Raw genomic sequence first — 22,162 nt, forward strand, 5'->3', positions numbered from 1 at the left:
TAGCCCTATGAACCGAAAAGTTGTCTCCCCCCCCCCGTTTTTTTCTATATTCCTGTTAATGATCCCCCCCCCCCACGAAAATTTTTTCTCTTTAATATATACATGTAAGTGTGAAAGAAAAAACACACGGGGGTGAGGATGAAAAAAGAAATCTACTGTATAATCTCTTATCTACTTATCTGTTATACTGGTTTTTTTGTCCTTTTGTATTTATCTTTCTTCGTTTTCTTGTACTTTTTTCCTTCCCCTTCTTTACGTGCGGTTAGGTTTGGACAAGCTTACCAGATTTATCGACGATTCGTGTATCGACGATCTCTATTCAAATAGAGATCATAAAAATTTGGTGTCAAAAGCTTAAAAAATCTTTAAATAGTGTAGAAACTTATTTTATATGAATATTTTATCCAATTTACGACATCATAAGCTAACTCTAACGAAATATAGTGATTTTTCTTTTTTAAAATCGTGTTGAATGTAATTTAAAATTTCTAATATTGGATGGATTTTTTTTCTTTCATATCTTCCAGCCGTCAGAACTGTCGGGATTCCTTTGAAAGTACTTCATTGTGAAGAAAAGCATAAGCTGACTTTAAGCAAAGAACAAATCATTATCATGTGAGTGTTTTTATTTTCAACTAATTTCTCGTTGATTTTTCGATTTATTTTGAATAAGTGTTAGTAGTCAATACTGAATTTTGATTCAATTCAGAATTCATTCAAATTTCCGTTCAACACTGGGTTTCTGTACGAGTTCTGCGATTCATCCGAATTCTCATCGAAATCTAATTAAAGTGAATTTGGATTCATTTGAACATTTGATTGATTTCCGAATGCCGGCGAGTTTAGGCTCAGCTGAAGTCTAGATTACGATGAAATTAGCGTTTCGAAATTACAGATTAAAGATTGCAATGGATTCAGTATTATCTAAATTTAGTTTTATTCTGGAATCATACAAATTTTGATTGAATTGTAGTGACATATGGTTGAATTATCTATGCTTATCGAAATTATGGTCAAGTTCTGTATTTGTCTACATTTATATACAGCCCTGAATCCACCAAAACTCAATAATGAATTCATCAAAATTGAGATACAATCCTGATTTCATCGAAATTCAAAAATAGTCCTGTAGTTATCAGAATTTCGGTAAAGTAACCTGCTTTCCAGAATTTTGAGGAAAAATAATTAATTAATCGCATTTTTGAGTGAATGCTGTATTTTTCTGGATTTCAGAAGAATTCTGAAATTTCCTAAATAAATAAATATATATACTAAAATATAATTCTCTGAATTTATCCATCTGGATCATGCTTCAATTCTGCATTCTCATCTGAATTCCAATAAAATTCTGAAGTTATCCAAAGCCAATTGCGATCCTAAATTCATCAGAATCCCGATAAAAATTATTAGTTCATCAGAATCTCGATAAAGTAACTGATTCATCAGAATTTTCACCGAACTCTACATTTTCCTTATAATTGAAGAGTTTTGGTTGAAATTCTGATGAATCAATTGCTTCTTGAAACTTACGAACATTTTCCGAAAATTCAGAACTCTTCACTGAATTTTTTTTGAATTCCAGTAAAATTTTTAACTCTCCGAAGCATCTATTGAGAAATATAAACTTATCTCAATTCGTCTAAATTTCAACTGAGTTATGTGTTTATGCGAATTCTTTCGAATTTTCATTCATTTTTCAGGACAGAAGAAATGCAACCTTATAGAGACCAACAAATGTTCTTCTGTATTAAGATAACAAAATGATGAAAATTCTGAGGAATTCAGACTCATATCTTATGTCTATATCGGATGCCTCAAGGTGCACGTGGCTGATATTTTACATCAGACTTTTAATTAATGAACGATGCATAACTTCCTGCGTTATTATTACTTTTTATTTTTCGTCCTTGAGCGAAACAAAATAAAAAAATACATCATCTTCGTTCAAATATTTAAAGACGCTTCGTTTCCAGTCATTTTAGGAATCAAACACTTCCTCAATTTGTTTTTTCACTTGACAAAGAGACTGAGGGTTCAAGGTTGAAATACAATAACTTGAACACAGAACGTGATGAGAGAATCGGAAATTTTCACTATATGAAAAGGATGAATGCTTTAAGTAGAACATAAATACTTCATTCTGGGAAGTCGTCTTTTGTTTTAATTTATCGACAAACGAATGTTTCGAAACATGACATGAATGGACCATGCGCATTCACATAAATGTCAAGCCGGTCTTATAAGGAACTATAGTGTGGATTTATAGTCAAACTAAAATTTCCACATTTCCTCTCTCGTTGGCATTAGTCTTTTTTTTTATAAGAATGTCCCGTTTTTTCCATCTTAAATTCAAATTTCCACATTTTCTCGTGATATTGGTGTCTATCGTTTTTTTTAGAATATCCTGTTTTTTTCCATATTAACGTAAAATTTCCACATTTCCTGGTGTCTCGACTGTATTTATTAATTACATTCCTCTATTTTGATGAAAAAAGTTTTATACTTGTATAATTAAATGAACAAATAGAATTATTTTAACAATTAAAAATTTACATGTCACACACATGTCTGGCCATGTTCAACCTTTACTCCGTGAAATGCAATCGAAGAGTCGGGGGGTTTCAATCCATAAAACCGAATTTTTAAGGAGACGGAAAAGAAAGTTTTTCTTTAGAAATCTGGTATCGCTTTCTGAGCATGCCAAAAATTCCTTTTCTACTGCGCATGTGGAGGAAATCATTGTTCCTCTCCCCCCCCCCCCCCTATATGCAGTATCTTTCTTCCTTTATTACGGTGGACTGAAAACATTTTTGCTTCTGGTGTTTTACGTGGTCGAAAGAGACGGTTTTGAGCTATAAAAAAACCTCAAAAATATAAATTTTGCCTTTTTTTGGACTGTCCCCCCCCCCGACCATTTTGATTCACTGCTGATTAGCAGTAACTCTTTACCGCCGCTGAGCGATCGTGTGGGCATCGTGCTGGGCTCTCGTCCAGTTGGAGGAGGTCCTCTGACGATCCAGTTGAAGGCACAGTGACGGCTGGCTGAAGTTGGTTTTTTGCGATTTTCCAGCTTCGATGCACGAATGTCAGCCGGTCTTCCATTTGAAAAAGTCTCTTCGCAGGAAGCAGGCAGGCCTACAACACGATACTGATAAAACTTGGAAAAATTCAAGCATTTCCATCTTTACTTCATAAAATGGAAGCCGGATGGCGGCATGAACATGAAACAAGAGCAACTCGACAACATAAATACGTTGGGGCCAAGCATACACTCAGAACACACATTCTCGCATGTGCCGATTCGTTAGAAATTCCATAGAGGAATGTGTACGAGGTGCGTGTTCGTTTAAGTAGTTGTATCTCTTTATTCCACACCCATTAGCAATTTTTAGAAATTTCAGCCATAAATGACACTTTTTTTTTTCGTTTGGCAAATTTTTAGTGAGAATTGGAGATGCATCTTCTCAATATTTTGGATATTCATTTCTTGTATTTTCCTCGATGAAATAGGAAAATTAATTGAATCCGATAACGTCACGATAGAGCTAAATTATCTAATATATGTTCATTGGTCCAACGAAATTCTCTAATTTTCTCGACGTTCTACGTATAATACAAAAGTACTTTGGTCTCGGTGGACGTCCAGTCGGCCTTCGATAATTTACGACATGGAGACGTCTGGGGGGGGGGGGACTGAATGGTCTTCCCCTGCCGGACGACTTAAAAACAATGACGGCGGACATCCTCACAGAAAGACTGTTCACAATGGAAACAGATGAAGGAACGGCAGAGCACAGAGTTACGAAGGGAGCTCCAGAGGGATCCTGCTCCGGGCCCTTCTTTTGGAACGTGGTCCTCGACAATTTGCTCAAAGTGGAATGGCCAACGGGGATCAAACCGCAAGCTTACGCCGACGACGTGGTAGTTGTGGCATCAGCTGCCACAGTGGAAGGAACAGGTAAGCTGGCGGAAAAGGCCCTTGACATCTTGAATGGATGGATCCAGAAACGCCACCTCAGCCTCTCGAACCAAAAGACTACATTCATCTGGTTTTCGAACAAGAGGCCCCCGACCATTCGAATGAACGGAATCCCTATCAAAAGGACCAAGCTCCTCAGTTATCTGGGGCCCCAAATCGATGAGAACTTATCGTGGGAGAACCACATCATATCTCAGAAGAAGAAAACACTTAAGGTTCTCCAACGGATGCGAAGTATTGCCGGCCCGCAATGGGGCATTCCTCAACACCTGAGGAGGACTCTGTACCTGACCGTGACGGAAAGAATTGGAGCGTACGGTGCGGCCATCTGGTTCGCTAAGCCCAAAGTACAGCTAGGGGACAGGTTAGACTCACTTCAGAGGCCGCACCTCTTACACATCTCGGGGGCCTATAATACGACACCCACGAACGCCCTCCAAGTGATCCTGGACATCCCCCCACTTAGGTTTCGCTTCGAATACGAAGTCAAAGCGACAAGGCTTTTACGTCTGCACAAGTCCATAGAAATAGACGGAGAGACGCTGTCTCCAGGTGACTTCAGCGCCAAGATGAAGGGTTGGACTACACACCCGAGCAAAGATCTGCCGGACGGCCAGATCTCCGCGGAACAACTCGTTCACATAACTCAAAACAGAATTTACTACACGGACGGGTCTAGATTAAAGGGGGCGACGGGGGCCGCCTACGTCATCACGACAGGCAAGGAGATCATCGCTACCTATAAGGCCAAGCTGAAGTCAAGGAACACAGTTTTCCAGGCGGAGCTTCTGGCCATACTGGAAGCAGTCAAGGAAGCAGCAATAAGAGGAGTCCCTGCACACATCAGGACGGACAGCCTTTCCAGCCTACTGGCCCTCAGGAGCCCTATATCAGAACAAGAAATGGTCAGGCGGGCCAGAAACGTACTGATTAGACATCCAAAGATCCAACTTTCATGGGTCAAAGCCCACGAGGGCACCTGGGGCAACGAGGTAGCTGACCAAATGGCAAAAGATGCCACCATAAACGGAACTGAATGGAACACAGTCAAGCTACCACACTCAGCGGCCAAAGCGATGCTAAGGGTGGACCTCCTCAGGAAGTGGCAAACTAGATGGGACAACCCGGAGGCCAACGGTCGCTCCACCCACGAGGTGCTGAAAACTGTGGGTCTGAAAAGTAGCAATTGGAAAAGGGAAGTGACAATGTTTATCACAGGGCACGGCCATTTTCGGCATAATTGAGGAGGTTCAAACTGATCCCGAATGACAATTGTGGGTCGACGGGCTCTAAATGGCATTACGCTACAACCTGTGAACACACGAGGATTTTTCACTTCCAGGCTCCAGATGAACAATACGAGACTGCCTGGGTCAAAGCAATCCTTGACAGACCTGAATCTACAAGGAAGCTGGTGGAAATGGTCAGATTCCTGAAAAATCACCCAGAAAAAGCCAAACTGGATGAAGATAACAACCCAGATGAGGAGACAACATCAGCAAACAGGGGCCAAGTAAGACGATCTGTCAAACTGGTCAACAGACGAGTCGATTATGCAGAAGATCTCGCCGACGAAGATGATGATGCGGAGAACCCGTAAGAGTCAAAGTTCACAGCACTTCACGGAATACCTCTCTCGGCAATGGCTGCAGAGGACCAATTTAATATATCTATAGTATTTTTTTTTTTTTGATGATGTGGCACATGTCTTTTGGCAAACTGCGGCTTTGACTGTCGCGCCCGCATGTGGCTCCTCGGGTGGGGGGGGGACCGTTCGGGGGTGCGGGAGGTTGCAGGGAGGGCGGGAATGGGTGTCGGCGGTCGAGTGGCTTCGTGCGTGGTCGGGAGTGGCGCGTCGGTTGGAGCCCTTGTTGCGAGGCGTCCGTGTTTTTCTTGGTGGGGGTGGTGTCCCCGTCCTGTGGAGGGTTCTCTCTCGTGTCCGCGGTGGAGGTTCGTCAGGATGGTCGGGAGTCTCCCTTCGCGAGGCGTGTTGGGGCGTTGTGGGCCGCGTCGGCGGGGCTGAGGGGGGATTGCGCCCGCGGTGCTATCCTGGCTTGTCGAGCGGTGATGTGCCCTGGGATTGGGGTTTTGGGTGTGGGGGTGTGGATGTTGGTCCCGGCCGGCATGAGTTTTTTTCCGGCACGCCCACGATCTCACGATCAATGAGCTTATATCGCAAAAGCGACAGAGCCTGGGCATGCTCGGTTCTATACTATACTATACTATACAAAAGTACTTTATATGCTAAACATTTGCATTAAAGGAATCCTTTCTTAATATGTAAGTTTGAATTCTTTATAACAGCGAACCCCCCTTCCCCCAAAGGACATCTCTCGGGTGAACTTTTTTGTCCCCGCCGGTGTCCGCAAAAGAGAAGTTTTAACGAATAATATAACTTTGAAAACCTTCGGAGGATTCTTTGATCGCTAACATTACTAATTATGAGATCAAAGATTGGAAAAAAAAGCAATTCAGTGGTATTAACGAATTGTCATAATGATGGGAAAATAAGCCATAGACGTTATAAAAGCAATCCTTCAAGTCGATTACCAATATTTCCTTTCCCGTTAAGTACCTGAACATTTTGATGATGGGTCCAAAAATCTTCATCATATAGACTTTGTTACAGAGACAAAGGCCCATCATCATTTTCGTCATCATTATCAAAGAAAAACCTTGGAATGGGAAAAATTTAGTGTCATTTATTTAATTATATATATATATATATTCACAGATTTTTTTTCCTCTTAACCAAAAATTTACATTTCATCATTGTGCTCTGTTTTTATGGCTCTAATTTAGAAACGATTGTAAGACAAAGGATGTTTACAGTATTGAAGTTTCCATTGTATATACTTGTGTATACTACATTGTTATTATACAATATTACTACATTGTTTCCATAGTATTTTCCACCTCTTATAATAATGTGATGTATGTTTTCCGTTTAATATTTTACAGCCCTATTTTCGCAGTAATAATTTGTGCAGTTCTAGTAGCAACCGCACTAGAGATCTACTATTCACAATTTGCAGTTGACACTAGAGAAAAAAAGGGTAAGAGCCAATAAAAATTAATGGTAATTATTCCAATGCATTATCACAGTAGATATCGATGAGAGAAGTGATAAATTTATTTAATTTAAATTACTATTTTTCGTAGGTAAATGGAGAGAGATTGTAGAGAACTTATCAGTAGCGAGCAGCACGAAGAAGCTTTTTGCAGTCGGAGAGACATCATGCTCTCATACTATGCCTATGGTGCAGGGATTCTTTTTCATCACGGTTGCACTGAACATATTAGCGCATACTTACTTTATGTACAACAAGGAATATTTCTACAAGTACAGTGAGTGTTGTTGGTGTACAGGATGCTCCGGGACTCTACGACTGAAATGAGAGGAGTGATAGTCCAAGTCAAGGCAATTTTTCTGATAGAACCCAGCGTTCCATTCCAACCCATTCCCCTTTTTGAGGATACGTGCATTTCCCCATGTCAGAAGTCGCCAAAATATGGCAACCTCTCCCATATTAATAGAAGATATAGGGAAAGTTCTTCTTCAGTCAAGAGGAAAATATCATCCCTTTTTTCATTATCCCCAATGATATATAATTAGGGTGACCGTATAGCCCCTATTTCGAAGGAGATTCCCACATTTTCCATGATTTCATCCATTCTGACTATATTACATAAGAATGCTTCATTTTCTTTTCTCGGTACAGTAGACTCTCACTAATGCGGCTCTCGTAATCCGGCACACCCTGGTATCCCTGGTCGGATTACTGAAATCGCTGGATAGCTGGAAGTTAATGGGAAAAGCCGGTTTGAATCAAGGGGGCTCAACCTTTAGAAGAGTGCTGGCCACTTTATTGGTTTGCAAACGCGTCGCGGGAAACTTAAGTGATTTGTAGTCGTGCCGCGGATCGCTTGGATGATTTGTAAATGCACCATGGGCCAATTGGGTGATCTGTAAATGGGCCGCAGACCACTTTAGTGATCTGGAACTGTACCGCAGATCTCAAGTGATTTGTGAATATAAGGGAGTTTAATTAAGTGATCTGCTAATGTGCCGGGGGTCGCTTAAGCAATCTTGGAAGGTGCTGCGAGCAATAAAGTCATCTGTAAATGTATTGCGGGCAATAAAGTCATCTGTAAATGTACCGCGGGCAGTTTAAATGATCTGTGAATGTGCCGAGGGGTCCCTTAAGTGATCTGGAAATGTTCCGGGGTCCACTTAAGTCATGTAGGAAATGTACCACGTGTCACTTGAATTATTTGTAAATATGTCATTTAGTTCACTTTCGCAAAATAGCTTTGAAATCACGGGCCACATCAGATGATACCGATGGCCAAATTTGGCCCGCAGGTTATGGGTTGAGCATGTATGATTTAAATAATAAATACTTCCGTGCACATAGATGAAGTGGCATGTCTTTACTTTTCTATGCACGAAGAAAATGTGCCTAAAAACGCTGTATTACTGAAGTGGTGCCGGACTACCGCACGGCCGGATTATTGAGTCTACTGTACTTTCAACATAGATTTCGTAAATTCGAATTCTTATGTATAATAGCAGTCAAAAGAATTAAAATTACTTTTCTAGCTTACAAAAACTATATTAAGATGATTATCACTGTAGATTCATATAATCACATATTTATCATGCCTAACGTTTTTCTTCCATGAACTAACTACATTGCAGTTTTCAGCGATTTGCTGTAGGCGCTTCATTTTCCTCCATTTTGCTATTTTTCGTCATGATCGGCAGTTTTTCCTACTTTTGTCATCATTTCCGGGGATCACTGGTGATTTCCCGTATTTTCGATTGAAAATTCTCGTTTTGTATATTACCCGAGGAAATGTGGTCAACTTATGTTAATGGTGTGGGAAAAATATTTTTGTCCCTTGTTACTCCCAAAGTTACATTAGTAACTATATTCCACCCCTTTTTTTGTAACTAATAATTTAAATTCCATGTCACCATGTGCTAAACAACAAAGTCATTTGCGACACCAGGTTCTATTGAAAAAATTGTTTGTTTTGATGCGAACTATATCAAAACTATTATTTTGGTGGTAGACTTCTGGCGCAACCTGTTTAACATTGCATTCATTCAATTTTTTCCAATAAACATATCAATACTTTCTAATGGTTGAAAATTGTTTTTCTTTTATGGTTTCAGGTAGCGTTCTAAATCTGCTAGACTACATGAAACAATTCACGTTCACTTTCCTAGCGAACGGATCAAATGGGATCGAAAACTATTTCTTTTTAGCGTAAGTGATTCGGCCGCTCGTATTAGAAAAATTCCTGTTGGACAATGAAAGAACCATTCTCTCAATTTCATATCTATTTTTGTTTTCATGGAAAACTACTTATTCGTTACAGTGATGTAGAATAAGGGATGAATTGGTTTCATGGCTCTATTTATGGTGGGAAAAGTGACGGTACTTGAAGGGATTTCCGTTCCGTATTGATACGTTTGCGTGTTGGTATGGTACAGGGTTCAGTTCTGGTGCCTTATCTTTGAAGCATAATTGGTTATATTTAATTTTTGGGTTCTTAAAGAGTTCACGTAAATGGATTTTCTAAATGTAATGCATTGCTTTCTCTCCTTGTTCATTCAGTGGTTTCATGATAGCGTTCAATCGCTGGCGAATGAAAACAGTCCGATTGGACCTGAGGAGCCTTCTATTAAAACCTTACGTGAGGTACGTAGACTGGTATGCAGCGGATCCGTGTATTTTCTTATCGTTATGAATTCGATCACATTATATGACTCGCAGCTTTGATAAAATTTCGGGGTCTATCACTATATTTTTTCTTTCTTTTTGCCAAAAGGATGACGTTGCTGCAGCTTTTGGCAGTGTGTTCGTTCTTCTGCCTCCCACTCTTCGGATACGGACCTTTCTGGAGAGATTTCGTCGATCGTTATCTCGATAATTGTCGCCAAAGATGGTGGTTAAATATTTTCTACATTCAAAATTATTGGTCGGCTGAAGAATCGGTGAGGGTTTCACAACAATAATTCTATAGTGTACAATGATGAATTCTTTTGATAATGTTAACTAGTTATCTTGATAATGTGATTTTTATTTTCCCACAAATACATGCACCCGTTGTTTCTTGAGCACTCATTCCTCAATTTCTATCCACTGTAAGAAGAAAGAAAATGAATTCATCTATATCCGAAACATGTCTATTAATTAATTTGAAAAAATTTTCAACACATTAATTTTTTTCACATTCATTAATTTAATTTAGTTAAAGCCTACGAAACTTATTTTCTGTATGATGTATATTTCTTTTTGTACATAATTTTCAATTAAAAGTTTGCTTAGTTGCGTACGTTTTTTTAATAAGTAAGCTCTAGTGAAAATGCCCCTGTTTAACTGTTGAGATATGTACGTCGAGGACTTCGCTGGTCATATTATCTTCACCTGTTGAGAATATGGCCAAGAAGTTGACTCGATGAAAAAAAAGGGAAAAACCCGATTTTTTTCGTATTTTCACTTGAGATATACCCACCGTGAGTCATGATTTTTTTCTTTTAAAGTATTTTTTCAACATTGTCTGTTTTTCAGAACTTATATAACACAGGCTTCAGCAAAAATCACTGACGCCTAGCACGGCCATATTACACTTTATTTTCAAATTATTTAATTTATTTTCAGTTAATGTACGCTTATTTTATTTCAATTAAATGGATCGTTACATTATTTTATACATTATATATTTATTTATACCTTTATTAAGCTGAAACCTCTGTTCAAAGTAAATCTCAATCCCTTGCAATTAGTTAAAGACAGGTTTTACGGTATTAGAATAATTTCATACATTGAAACAACACTATAATTAAGTATACTTGCCACAATTGGACAGAGAGAGGACAATATGTTAAAAAAGATGCAGAAAGATGAATTTAGTAAAGATGAGATCATATTATATTAAAACAATTAACATTTATGGGCCTAATACATATATTTGACATGAAATTTAAATTTTTTATCACGGTATTATTGAATGACAGAGTTTAGGCAGTTCGAAATTATTTTCTATACCTCAATCTGATAACAAATAAGAGTGAAATTATGCGCACTTTAACCGTATGAAAATATCTCTCTCTCTCTCTCTCTCATTTATTATTAATTTTTCCTTCTTCAGTGTCTCTACCATACTTGGGTTCTTGCCGTACTAATGCAGTTGTACGTTATCGCCATTTTTATAGTTTGGTTATTGATAAGGCAAGTAGATTTACTTGAAATATTTTTGAATTTGTATAATTGTTGATGCAAGACGTCATATTTAAGTAGAAATTTTTATCATTGCAGATTAGTAAGTAATAGGTTCATAATAATAATAAGAAATATGGAATGGTCTAAAATTATTTCTTGTGATTCACTGTAAAAAAAAGGATTTACCAACACAGCATGCAAAAATACATTCACGTTTAAGAGACATGCATGGCTCCAATTGCATTATCCAATTTCTCTATCCAACAACTCTTGAAAAACTTGGGTTATCCAGCAGACGTTATGAATATGCGAGCCGGTCTCTTGTGCGGAAAGTCTCTCCGTAAACAGCAGACAGACCTCTAACGATACTTACATAACATGAAAATCCAGGTATCTGCCATTTTCACTTCTAACATGGAAGACAGATGGTATCACAAGGAGAAGGGCCGCACTTAATCAGGTGCGAAAGGTGCGGCCGCCACGGGTTGATAAATTTAAGGGGCTGCAGAACGAGATAAAAATATTTTGATTACATTTTGACTTTAACGTTCTCAACGTTTTGACCATGGCCTCACATCCTACAGCAGGGCCCCTAAGATGGGATCTTTGGTGGGGGGGGGGGGGCTCCCCATGTCAGATGAGTGACAGGCCCCAATGTCGTGAATTTATTGCATGAAAAAAAGAAAATGATAAGAGTGTCGTTCTCCGGGCTCCCGGCCTGGAGCCCTGTCAGTCCCAACTTTGTGGTGGGGGGAGGGGGGGGTTATGGTTTTGACTTAACATTCACAAAGCAAATAGCTTAAATATTTGCCCCAGACCTCTAAAATCCATACATCGAACCCCCCCCCCTCCCGGCCTAGAGTTTTCACAGAACAACATCCTTTTAAGCCAAGAAAAGGATGCAGGCGGATCTGGTGCCTCGGACGTTGAATCAATGGGGGACCCTAAATTCGTCTTTAAAAATTATTCAAAATTATGCGAGGCGTAATGCTCGCTCCTTCGGTTGAATGAGTATCTAGTTGGGGCCCTGGTCAGATAATCATGTCTCGAGCCCCAACATCCCCCAAGTTTCAAGTGTCTACACTGCCAATTTTTTCGTTGGGCAGCGGACTATCGTCCACACTTAACTGCCGAGTAGTTTTTTATTTATTTATTTTTTCATGACCATGAAATAGTGGTTCGATATTCATTATGGGATGCCGATGTAAACATGGCGTGAATGGGATTGCTCACGAACACTGAGAATGGGAAACTCCGTGTTACGGGGAAGGGGGGGGGGGCACAAAGCTGTTTTTTTTGCATTGGGCCGCAAAATACTTAAGCCCGTCCCAGCACAAGGATATATGTGACCCTTTCTCCTTCAAAGAAGACATCTTATAAAGACTCTTTGTTTTATTTTATAATTTCAGGAAACCGATGTTCGGCGTTGGAGCGAGCTTGATAGCGATTGTCTTGAGTATGGCAGTCGTTGGAGCGACGGTTTTCGTCAGGGAGCTTCCCGGAGCTTTGAGCTTGTATCTCGTTAACTTGGAGTAAGTTATGATGTTTGTTAAAATGCGCAGTAAAAATTGTAATATCTTGATCACCTTATCTTGATACCCTTTTCCGATTCTGTAATTTAGTTTCACACGCGGACCTAAAACATGTCTCTCTCACTTCCAGATCAGGAGGAAAGATGTGGAACCTGCTTTACATCCAAACGTTCGATCACGTCGGAGCTTTTTCAATTGGTATTTTGACGGGGTACTTGATCGGGAAACACCAGAAAGTCCTCAAGCTTAAGCCAGTACGTATATTTGCAGTCAGACCTGCTTTTCTTCTCCCTCATATTCTACGTAATGATTGGGTAAATGTTTTGTACAACTTCGACAACAGATGGCAGCACCTTTTCATAAAAAAATCAATGGTCTATTTGTTTGTGTGAATGTAAATACACAGTTGGCTTTATCGGATATCAACGATTGCTACACACAAAATATCCGATTAAATGTTATATCCAATTATGCGGGGAACAATTCAATTGCTATTTTATAACGATAGTATAATTTGCATATTAAAAACTGATGAAAGATCAATATTAATAAAGCTTCTCGAACAAATCAGACATCAGAAATGAAATGAAAATTATATTTAATTACAATGATTACACACAATATCTGAGATTTTTACTTTTCATTAGGAAAGTTAGCGCTCTCTACTGTCTCAACAGAGAACAAAAATTAAAAAAAATTAAATGTACGTATTGAAGACAACTTGAATACTTGGAAGCCACACAGTACCTACTCCAAAAAATACATTTATCTTAACCTATTAACATATGTTCCATTTAAAGAAAACATTACGTACATAGTGGTTAATGCATATTTACAGCTGACGTGTGAAGCTTAATATTCAGTTAAGCGGGGAGAAGTTAAAATGATAATGATTTAAGCGGAGAACTTTAACATTGTGTCCGTGGGAGAAATTTCGTTGCTGTATTTGTAAAAAACTATTTTTTTTTTAAATAGAAAAAAATCCTTAATTATATAATTTTTTTTTTGGTAGGTGATGGTTCTAGGTGGCTGGATCATTTCTTCGGCTTCTCTCATGGCTGTGATATTCGGACTCTACCAGTACAGGAGCCTCAACGACTTCATGAACCCGAGCGTAGCGATTCTGTACGCAATGCTAAACAGAAACGTTTACTCACTGTTTCTGGCTTGGTTATTCATTGCTTCTGCTACAGGCAATGCATGTGAGTATACGAGAGACAACAACAACATATTCATATTTTCAAAAAACACATTCGTATATTCAATATGCACAGTCGTTTCGTTTGTGAACTTGAACTATTGATAAATTCACAGATTCTTTTCAAACATTCATTGTGAAACACATTGTGGTAGATTTTTCAGTGCAAACCGGCATTTATCAAATGCTAGCCCGTGGAACGGTCAGCAGAACATTTCGTGCAATTCATAAAACTGTTAAGTACACTAGTTTTAGATTTACTTGAATATTCAGTCTCTGTAGTGTTTTTTATTTCTGTCTTAGCCGTCACAGGACCGTTAACTGTTTCACTTATCTGTACAAGTTTTTGTCAGCCCGCAAATAATTATTATCATTTTTCCTAATTAATTCTACCATTTATTATTATTTTTTCCATTTATTTATTTACCCTCAAATTATTATTATTATTATCGTTTATTTATTTATTTATTTTGCTGGTGAACAAACTACTTCTCTACTTTATTTGCTACTGTCGGTCCGCAAATTACTACTATTACTAATAATAATAGTAACGTGATCATTACGTGTTCCCAATGGATCAGCATAATCCTAATCCAGTCTAGGAAATTTGTTAGTATTAGGTTAGTAGACATCGTTTCCCGAACCCAGCACAGTGAGAAGCTAGTCCCTAACCACTCGACCGACAGGTGGCGAATAAATAAATGGCTTCTACCATTAATTCATTTTTTGGCCAGTCTCCAAATTATTTCTTTGTTTTTAATTTTCTTTTCTGGTTTGCAAATTATTTTTCCTATTTAGTTTTTGTCAGTCCTCAAAAATTTTCTCTCTCATTATTTATTTTTCACCGATCTGCTAACTATTTCTCCCAATTTTTATCATCCGTGAAATTATACAACTGCTTTCACTGGTCCCGAATTGTTAAAAACTTGAAGAACACTGGTATTAAACAACACATGTCTACAACAAAAAAAATATTTTTTTACACTTTATTTATCTGTTGTTCCCTGTCTCATTTATTATTAGCTGTTATATTATATCACTCAAAGTTTTGTCTTACTAATGAATCTTTGCATTTTTGTAGGGTGGATACCACACATATTGTCCTGGAAGGCAATTGTGCCTTTATACAGACTGAGTTTTCTAGCTTATCTTATTCATTTAGTGGTCATATACTATCACGTGGGTATAACGAGGGAGAGAGTCTACCTCAGCCACGAGGAAAATGTAAGTAAACCCTTGGTTATTTTTGTAACATATATACAGTAGACCCTGGACTTTACGGCCTTGTAAAAAAATAAGTTAAAATGATTTTTATAAGAGCTAAGCTTACGTTTTACGTTGATGTTTTGTTTATTTTAAAACTGTATGTTATTCATACTACACAGTGCATTGATTCTTAACCTTTGAAAGTGGAAGGGCCGGTCATACACACGAATAATGGGGAAAAAAACGAAAGTTGAATTATTCGGGGCCTAGTATAAATGATGCCAAGGCTCGGTTGAGAAAAACTGGTAATGTATAGTGTATATATGATTTTGTTTCCTGCAATAAAGTTTGGAACTATAAAATTTATCCAAAAATTTGTACAATATTTTCATTCTCGGACTTGTTTTATAAATTTAAAAACCTACAGAGTACAGTGCATAATAAGCATTTACAAGGCATTACTTATAAGGCGGTTATATTGGTATAAGAAGGGTGATTTTTTTTAATTGTATGGCTGGGGTAGGAAGTAAGCATTTATAGAATTCTGGATAATCTGGCTCTTTTGATGTCCGACCTGCCCTTCTGCCACATTAGGCCGGATAGTTGAGAATTTACAGTATTTTTTTAGTTACATATTTTTTCATTGTATATACTCGCATTTAATCCTTCCAGCGGCAATTCCGAGATATCTTGTTTCTCAGAGCTCTCTCAAAACTGTAATCCCGACCCCATACACCGATGTAATTTTTCTTCTCCAGAAAGTATGTTTTCTTTTCCCCCTGTCCGGCCAATCAATTGTCAGTGGGTGGAGTCAGCATATGTATCACAGAGTGAGAATAATATTATTTATATCTTTAGTCTATGATCTGTATGGAGCGTGATAACAGAAGAAGGGAGGGAGACGATGTTTTTCTCTTCCCCTTCGAGTACTATTGAGTATAACATAAATAACAGAAAACCATCGTTTTTTTTCCTCTTTTCCCTGCCTTATTATTATCATTATTTTGGGCTGGGAGCAAAGCATTGATTTATCAGCTCGGAATCGGAAAAAAAAAATATTCTTCCTGAAAATAGGTTGCAATTTCTAGAAAGTTCAGTGATTTCTACTCTGGCAGTTATAATGCGGATCATGAAAATTTTAAATACGGCTTAAAGGGTTATTATACCTTGTATAGCATATCTATAGTCGGTGCTTTTACTCTTCTTCAAACACACCAATAATTCTTTGCTTCACGGAAGTGATCATAACTTTCCTCTGGGTTTATCAGGAAATCTAATGCCTGATAAATGCCCGAGAAATCTTTAGTTGTTTAAATAATTCTTTTTTCCAAATTAAATCGAATTTGTACTTGCTTAGACAAGTTCAAATTTGAGACTTCTTTTTCAACTTCTTCCCGAGAAATTTTTCTGCACAGAAAGGAGGAGATATTGTCATATTGTCCACACACAACACCTTTAGTTCAAGTTGATAATTAAACTGCTGATATCATCCTTCAAGTTTAGCTTCCACTAACTTTTTGAACAATAAATAAAACCAATGAAAATAATAAATAGTAGTTTGTACGATAAATGCTATTAATAAAATTAACTTGAAAACGCTGAGCTGAATTACTTTAACCGTGAATGAACTGAGGATGGTGAGGAAATTGAGAAATTTATAAAAACCAAAAATAATGTATTTTGATGAGTAGAGAAAAGATAGGCTGACGAGGGCGGTATTGATTAGTGATTAAATTATAACCGAGTCTTGAGCCATAGAATCTTCCACTCTGTTATGCTATTGTGTAGTCACTCTTGAAGAAAGGTTCATTCTTCTGTGTATTTTGCCATACATACGTAGATAGTTACCTAAAGATTTTCTTTTAAGACATGTTCCAGAATGAAGATATCAAATATATTTGTTGCAATTTTAAAAATAATCATTTGTAAGATCATGAATTCGGACACTTGAATTTTTACCTTACAAGTCCCCACCTAAATCGAATCGAGGGGCTATAACACTTGTTGAATTGAAGACTGGGGAGCCATTCGTTGTTGTTTCGTCCAGGATCTTGGTATAACATTGATACAAACACATGTGGCTGAAAATAAGAACTGAGATATTGCCCGACCTCATAAAATAATTGCGAAGACAAATTTGTGTCTATAATTTTTGTTTAAGACGGTCGTCTTTAACAGAAATTATAAACAACAACGTGTTGAAGCACGTTCTATGTTGTATTTAGCAAGTTTGAATGTTGTCTCTATCGAATTTATTCGGTGGACGGCAATCGAAATGTTTTAAACATAATTCATACTCTTTCGAAATTTTTCACAGTTGAAAAATTGTCAGTCGAGACAACAATTTTTTAGTTCAGTGAAATATGTTATTTTATTCCAGACAATGCAATTATACGAAATTGATTATGCTGTCGAACAACACGGTACAGAAAGCAAATGTGCTAACATAAATTTTCCTTATTTTTCTCAATTGAGAAGCAGATTTCTAAATTGTACTTTTTGACTAAGTACGAGTATTTTTTTTTTCAGATCTGAACACACCGATAGCCAATTCAGAAATCAAAATTTCATACATAAAACTCAATCCGACCATTTTCAGGTCTGAAACACACTTCAAAGAAAAATTTCTATTCAAATTTAGATGTGTTCTATACTATATGCACTGCTAAATTGACCAACTTATTTTTTAAAGGGAACATTTTTTTTTTAAATTCACTTTCCAAGCGTTTTTGAATCTTTGGGATGAGCTCTACCGGTTTATGTGACAGAGTTTATTGAAACAGGAATATTTTTGGTACAAATAACAATGTATAGTTAGTCATTTCTACCAAAAGGGAAACGTATCTACTTTTTTCCATTGACGTTGGTATTTTGCATTCGAACGGGAACATAACGAAGCGCTTGTCCTACTGGTGTTAAGAGATTATTTTCAAAAAATGACACATTTTTCAGAAGTACATTCTAAATACGAACCCTGCGAACAAAATGCTGTAAAATGCGAACCTCGCGATTTTTCAATTTCGAGGTGCGAATGCGAGCCCCGTTCTTCCATTAGAAAAGGTCTCTCCGCAGAGAGCAGGCAGCCTTTCATCATAATACTTACATAACGTGAAATACTCAAGCATTTACCATCTTTAATTCAAAATATCGGACACAGATAGCAGCACCAGCAAGAACTCGAAACAAGCGCAACTTTTACAACGTACTCTAGCATTGTAAATACGTTAGAGCCATTCATGCATGCACTCACACAACACGCTCCTGCATGTACCGATTCATTGGAAGTTCCTCAGAGGAATGTGGAATGTGTACGAGGTGTATGTACGGTTAGGGAAGAAGTAGAACTTTTTTCGATAACTGACACCTATGTGACCGAAAATTTTGTCCGCTAACGGGAATGATCGTGATGGGGAAGCTCCACACTGAATGATCGTGTTTCTTATGTTAGTCACGAGAGGACAGTAAGGGTACCTTCCTTGGGTAGGTGAAACCTTCTGCAACCAACAGGTGGTGTAGAAATTTCCTGATTTTGTTTTGACCAGCTCCAATTTTAATCGAAACATAACATTTCCACTAATTTTTTTTAACTAAACGGAACATTTCCGAAATTTAAATGCAGATAACTCCGTTGAATATTGATCGAAAGAAGCATAGAATTTAAATATTTTTCTACCACTCCCACATGCAACCTGAAGGGAATTTTTTACCTTTAGAAAACGTTTTTACTCCTATTGCAAATTTAGCAAAAGTGGAAATATTTCTTATTTGAAAATAAGCTCTTCAATTGAGAAAAAAAAAGTAAGTGTGAACTGAAACATTTAATGATATTTTGGGTTCAGCTTAAGAGGCTAATTACACTGGCCAACAGCCAAAAAGCTTCAGAAACCAAAGTAGCCGAATATTACGAATTTGAGGATGCCGAACAAGAACCTGACAATAAAAATCATAGATTGGCTCTAGTTTTTGATATAGAGTGAAAATTAAATTTCAATGGTAATAGCATATGCAGCATGTACATCACATTGAAACTGTGAGTTATAAACAAAAATAATAAATCATTGCCAAAGATATTTTAGTGATTTTAAGATGCTTCTGGAGCGTTGATTTTGAATCTGGCATTGGGTTTGCCAGATTGGCTCTAGTTTTTGAGACAACGTGAAAATCAAATTTCAATGGTAATACCATTAGCAGCATACGAATCAAATTAAAACTGTGCACTATAAACAAATATAGTAAATGATTACTAAAAATAATTCAGTCATTTTAGGGTGATATTAGGGCGCTAATTCCGAATCTAGCATTGGTTTGGCCGAATTGGGTCTAGTTTTTGAGATAATGTATACTCTAAAGAATGTGTTTATTTGCTGCTTATGTATTACTATTCAAATTTAATTTCCCCCTTATCTCAAAAACTAGAGCCTTTCCGACAAAACCAATGCTGGATTCAGAATTAGCACAGGCCCAATATACTAAAACCATTAAAAGTTCTTTAAGAACATGGAGAAAAAAAGATTTTTTTTTTTGTCCAGCAGTGTAATATTTACATATACACATTCAATAATGCGTACACATTACACAAAATAAAAAATAGCCAATTCAGCTTCTTTTCTTTGTCATATTCCTATTCAGCACATTGAATTAATTAAGAAATAGCTATTTTCATCTCGGAAGCAGAAAATTTTTGAAATTTCATAGACCAGTGTTATTTGTGCTATTTCGTACTCGTGAACAACGAATCTCGGACAAGCATAGCGCAATTTTGATGCGTCAATGAGCACCACGGTGCTCGCGGACAAAATGCTGAAGATGCCTGAGCTGAAGTGTGCGAATTTTATTAAGGATAGGCGGTTTACAATTACGCTGCCAGGCGGTGTATTCACATAGCATTTATCATCAATGTGAAATTGAATGTTTTTTAATTTTATTTTAACTATTTTGTAATTTGATTGTCTAACTGAAAATTTAGCATCAAGTTCAATTTCGGCTTTGGACATTAAGACGTAACATCGAAGTTTTTGATGTCAATATATAAGAGATTTTTCTGACTGTGTCTGATGCCATTTTAAATTAACGCGTCCTTTTTCTTTTCTCTCATGTAGATAATCAATTACTTCGGCTACCTCATAATCACATATTTCTTTTCCTATGTGTGTTACATCTTCTTCCAAGTGCCTTATATGTATGTAGAAAGGATCTTATCAGAATATCTGAATAAGAAAATTCCAGAATGGACTGGAAGGATGGGTTCAATCTCGAAATCGTCCGACCGAACGTCGACAAGCGACGACTACGAAGACAAGAAACCTTCAACATGTCACGGAATATCTATTTCGGCTCTGACGCAAGGTGCGGCAATTATAGAACCGTGAAACTTGTGTTGGTGCTCGATATGTGTGTTTTGTGTTGCGTTCTGATATACATTTGTGATGTTCATTAATATACCGACAAAAAATGCTCAACTACTCGCTAAAGGTACAAATCATCTCGATCCAGCTAGTGTGGCAGTTGTAATTTGCTCACTGTAATATACTGTGATGATGAAAAGAGAAGAGAAAACGGAAGACTGATTTTTTGTGTACATGCAGCGAATCCCGTAGGTTCAAAAATAAGTCTGTACTTTTCCTGATGAAATTTTTTCTGCGTAATTGCTTCGAACTAATATGGTGAATCAGACATATCTCCTTGAATCAAATGGATATGGTAAGATCGTTACGTCGTTTATTGCATCGTTTTCCAAAATAATGGATAATTCGATAAGGATTATCACGATAAACTGAAACCCCATGCTTACATTTTAATGATTAGCTGAACAAATGAATGCCTTGAACCTTCATTCGTTTATCGATGTGTCGTAGATGAAGCTAACAGCTCATACCCCTTCATCATCTCTCTGCCAATAAAACGCAGTAAGGCATCGAAGCATTGGTAGGTATAAAATAATAGGGGGTGATGAGACAACAATTTTTTATGAGAGCGAATAATGTTATTTGGTTCGTTATTGTGGAAATTCATCAGTATTTTTTCTACATCCATCAAGAAAGGGATATTTGTATGAAACGTAATATTATCATATTCAAATAAAATAAGTTTTTTTGTTGATAGTTAAAAAATTTGAGTGTTCATATTCGAATGTTTATTTAAAAGACGTGTAGCGCTTATGAAATGAAATAACCTGCCGACTTGTCGCTTAAGAATTCGACAGAAAGACGGCAGTACTTCACAGACATATAGCATGCATTCCTAAACAATTATCTTCACGTTACGCACACACACTACATACACAAGCAACCACCACCACCACCAGACCAGAACATGTTCCCCTCTGTGTCCGCCAAGGGGACCTTGAGCAGTTGGATGGTTTGAATCTCAAAATAAAAAGTCAAATAAAAAAAAACAATGACGATATAATATGGTATTTCCCAATCTATTACACGTGGACCCCGGGGGTCCATGAGTACTTTGTAAGGGGTACAAGGGATCATTTTTATTTACCACCATTGTATGAATGAGACATTTTGTGGTGTGAAATCGCAAAAACGCAACAGGTATTTTAGATTTTAAAATGACCGCTCGGTAGTTCTAGGTAGAAGTTTTTCTACAAGGTCAACGACTTAGAAATTTCTTTTTTGCGCCAAAAGATTCCTTTCGCCAAATTAGGAAAAGTAACGGAGCGAAATTGCAAAATTTTGAAAAATAAAGATGTATTGGGTGATCAAAGTTCAGAAATCAGTCAGTATGACCGCTCAGTAGTTCTAGTGTTAAATGGTGCTTGTGGAGAATTTCAGACAATATTAAAAGAATTATTATAGGTGAATAGATAATTTTCGTTAAATACTTTCATATATTTTCTGTTTTGGAAGCTGGAAGAAAGATTCAGTAGGTGCTGCCATCAATCATCTGAATGAGAGGTGAAAAAACGGCAAAAGATGAATATACTTTTGGGTTCTCGGTCAGTATCCGATCTGTAAAGGGGCAATTTCGAAGCAAAAGTCAACAAAATTTTTGAATTGGA

At 37.3% G+C, this 22,162-nt stretch overlaps 1 protein-coding gene across 2 annotated transcripts in view; it reads left to right on the forward strand.

Moving 5' to 3' along the window:
• The window catches only part of LOC149084171 (nose resistant to fluoxetine protein 6-like), a 65,294-nt gene extending 44,040 nt beyond the window's left edge, over positions 1-21,254 (forward strand). Inside the window, exons 4-15 of one of the 2 annotated variants that reach the window (XM_089234518.1) lie at positions 528-615; positions 6,941-7,035; positions 7,142-7,327; positions 9,162-9,255; positions 9,607-9,690; positions 9,821-9,986; positions 11,144-11,223; positions 12,624-12,746; positions 12,877-13,000; positions 13,759-13,948; positions 15,026-15,168; positions 20,250-20,654. In XM_089234518.1, coding sequence (XP_089090644.1) covers positions 528-615; positions 6,941-7,035; positions 7,142-7,327; positions 9,162-9,255; positions 9,607-9,690; positions 9,821-9,986; positions 11,144-11,223; positions 12,624-12,746; positions 12,877-13,000; positions 13,759-13,948; positions 15,026-15,168; positions 20,250-20,519 — 1,643 coding nt within the window. In that variant the 3' untranslated portion in view covers positions 20,520-20,654. Of the gene's footprint in view, positions 1-527; positions 616-6,940; positions 7,036-7,141; positions 7,328-9,161; positions 9,256-9,606; positions 9,691-9,820; positions 9,987-11,143; positions 11,224-12,623; positions 12,747-12,876; positions 13,001-13,758; positions 13,949-15,025; positions 15,169-20,249 lie in introns of both variants that reach the window. The other variant, XM_089234517.1, reaches the window with a different exon arrangement.
• The last annotated feature ends 908 nt before the right edge of the window (positions 21,255-22,162 follow it).

The sequence above is a fragment of the Pholcus phalangioides genome, unplaced genomic scaffold, assembly GCF_987345545.1.
Source record: "Pholcus phalangioides strain wild (caught in Gottingen) unplaced genomic scaffold, Ppha-v1.0 ptg000008l_1, whole genome shotgun sequence".
Lineage (NCBI taxonomy): Eukaryota > Metazoa > Arthropoda > Arachnida > Araneae > Pholcidae > Pholcus > Pholcus phalangioides.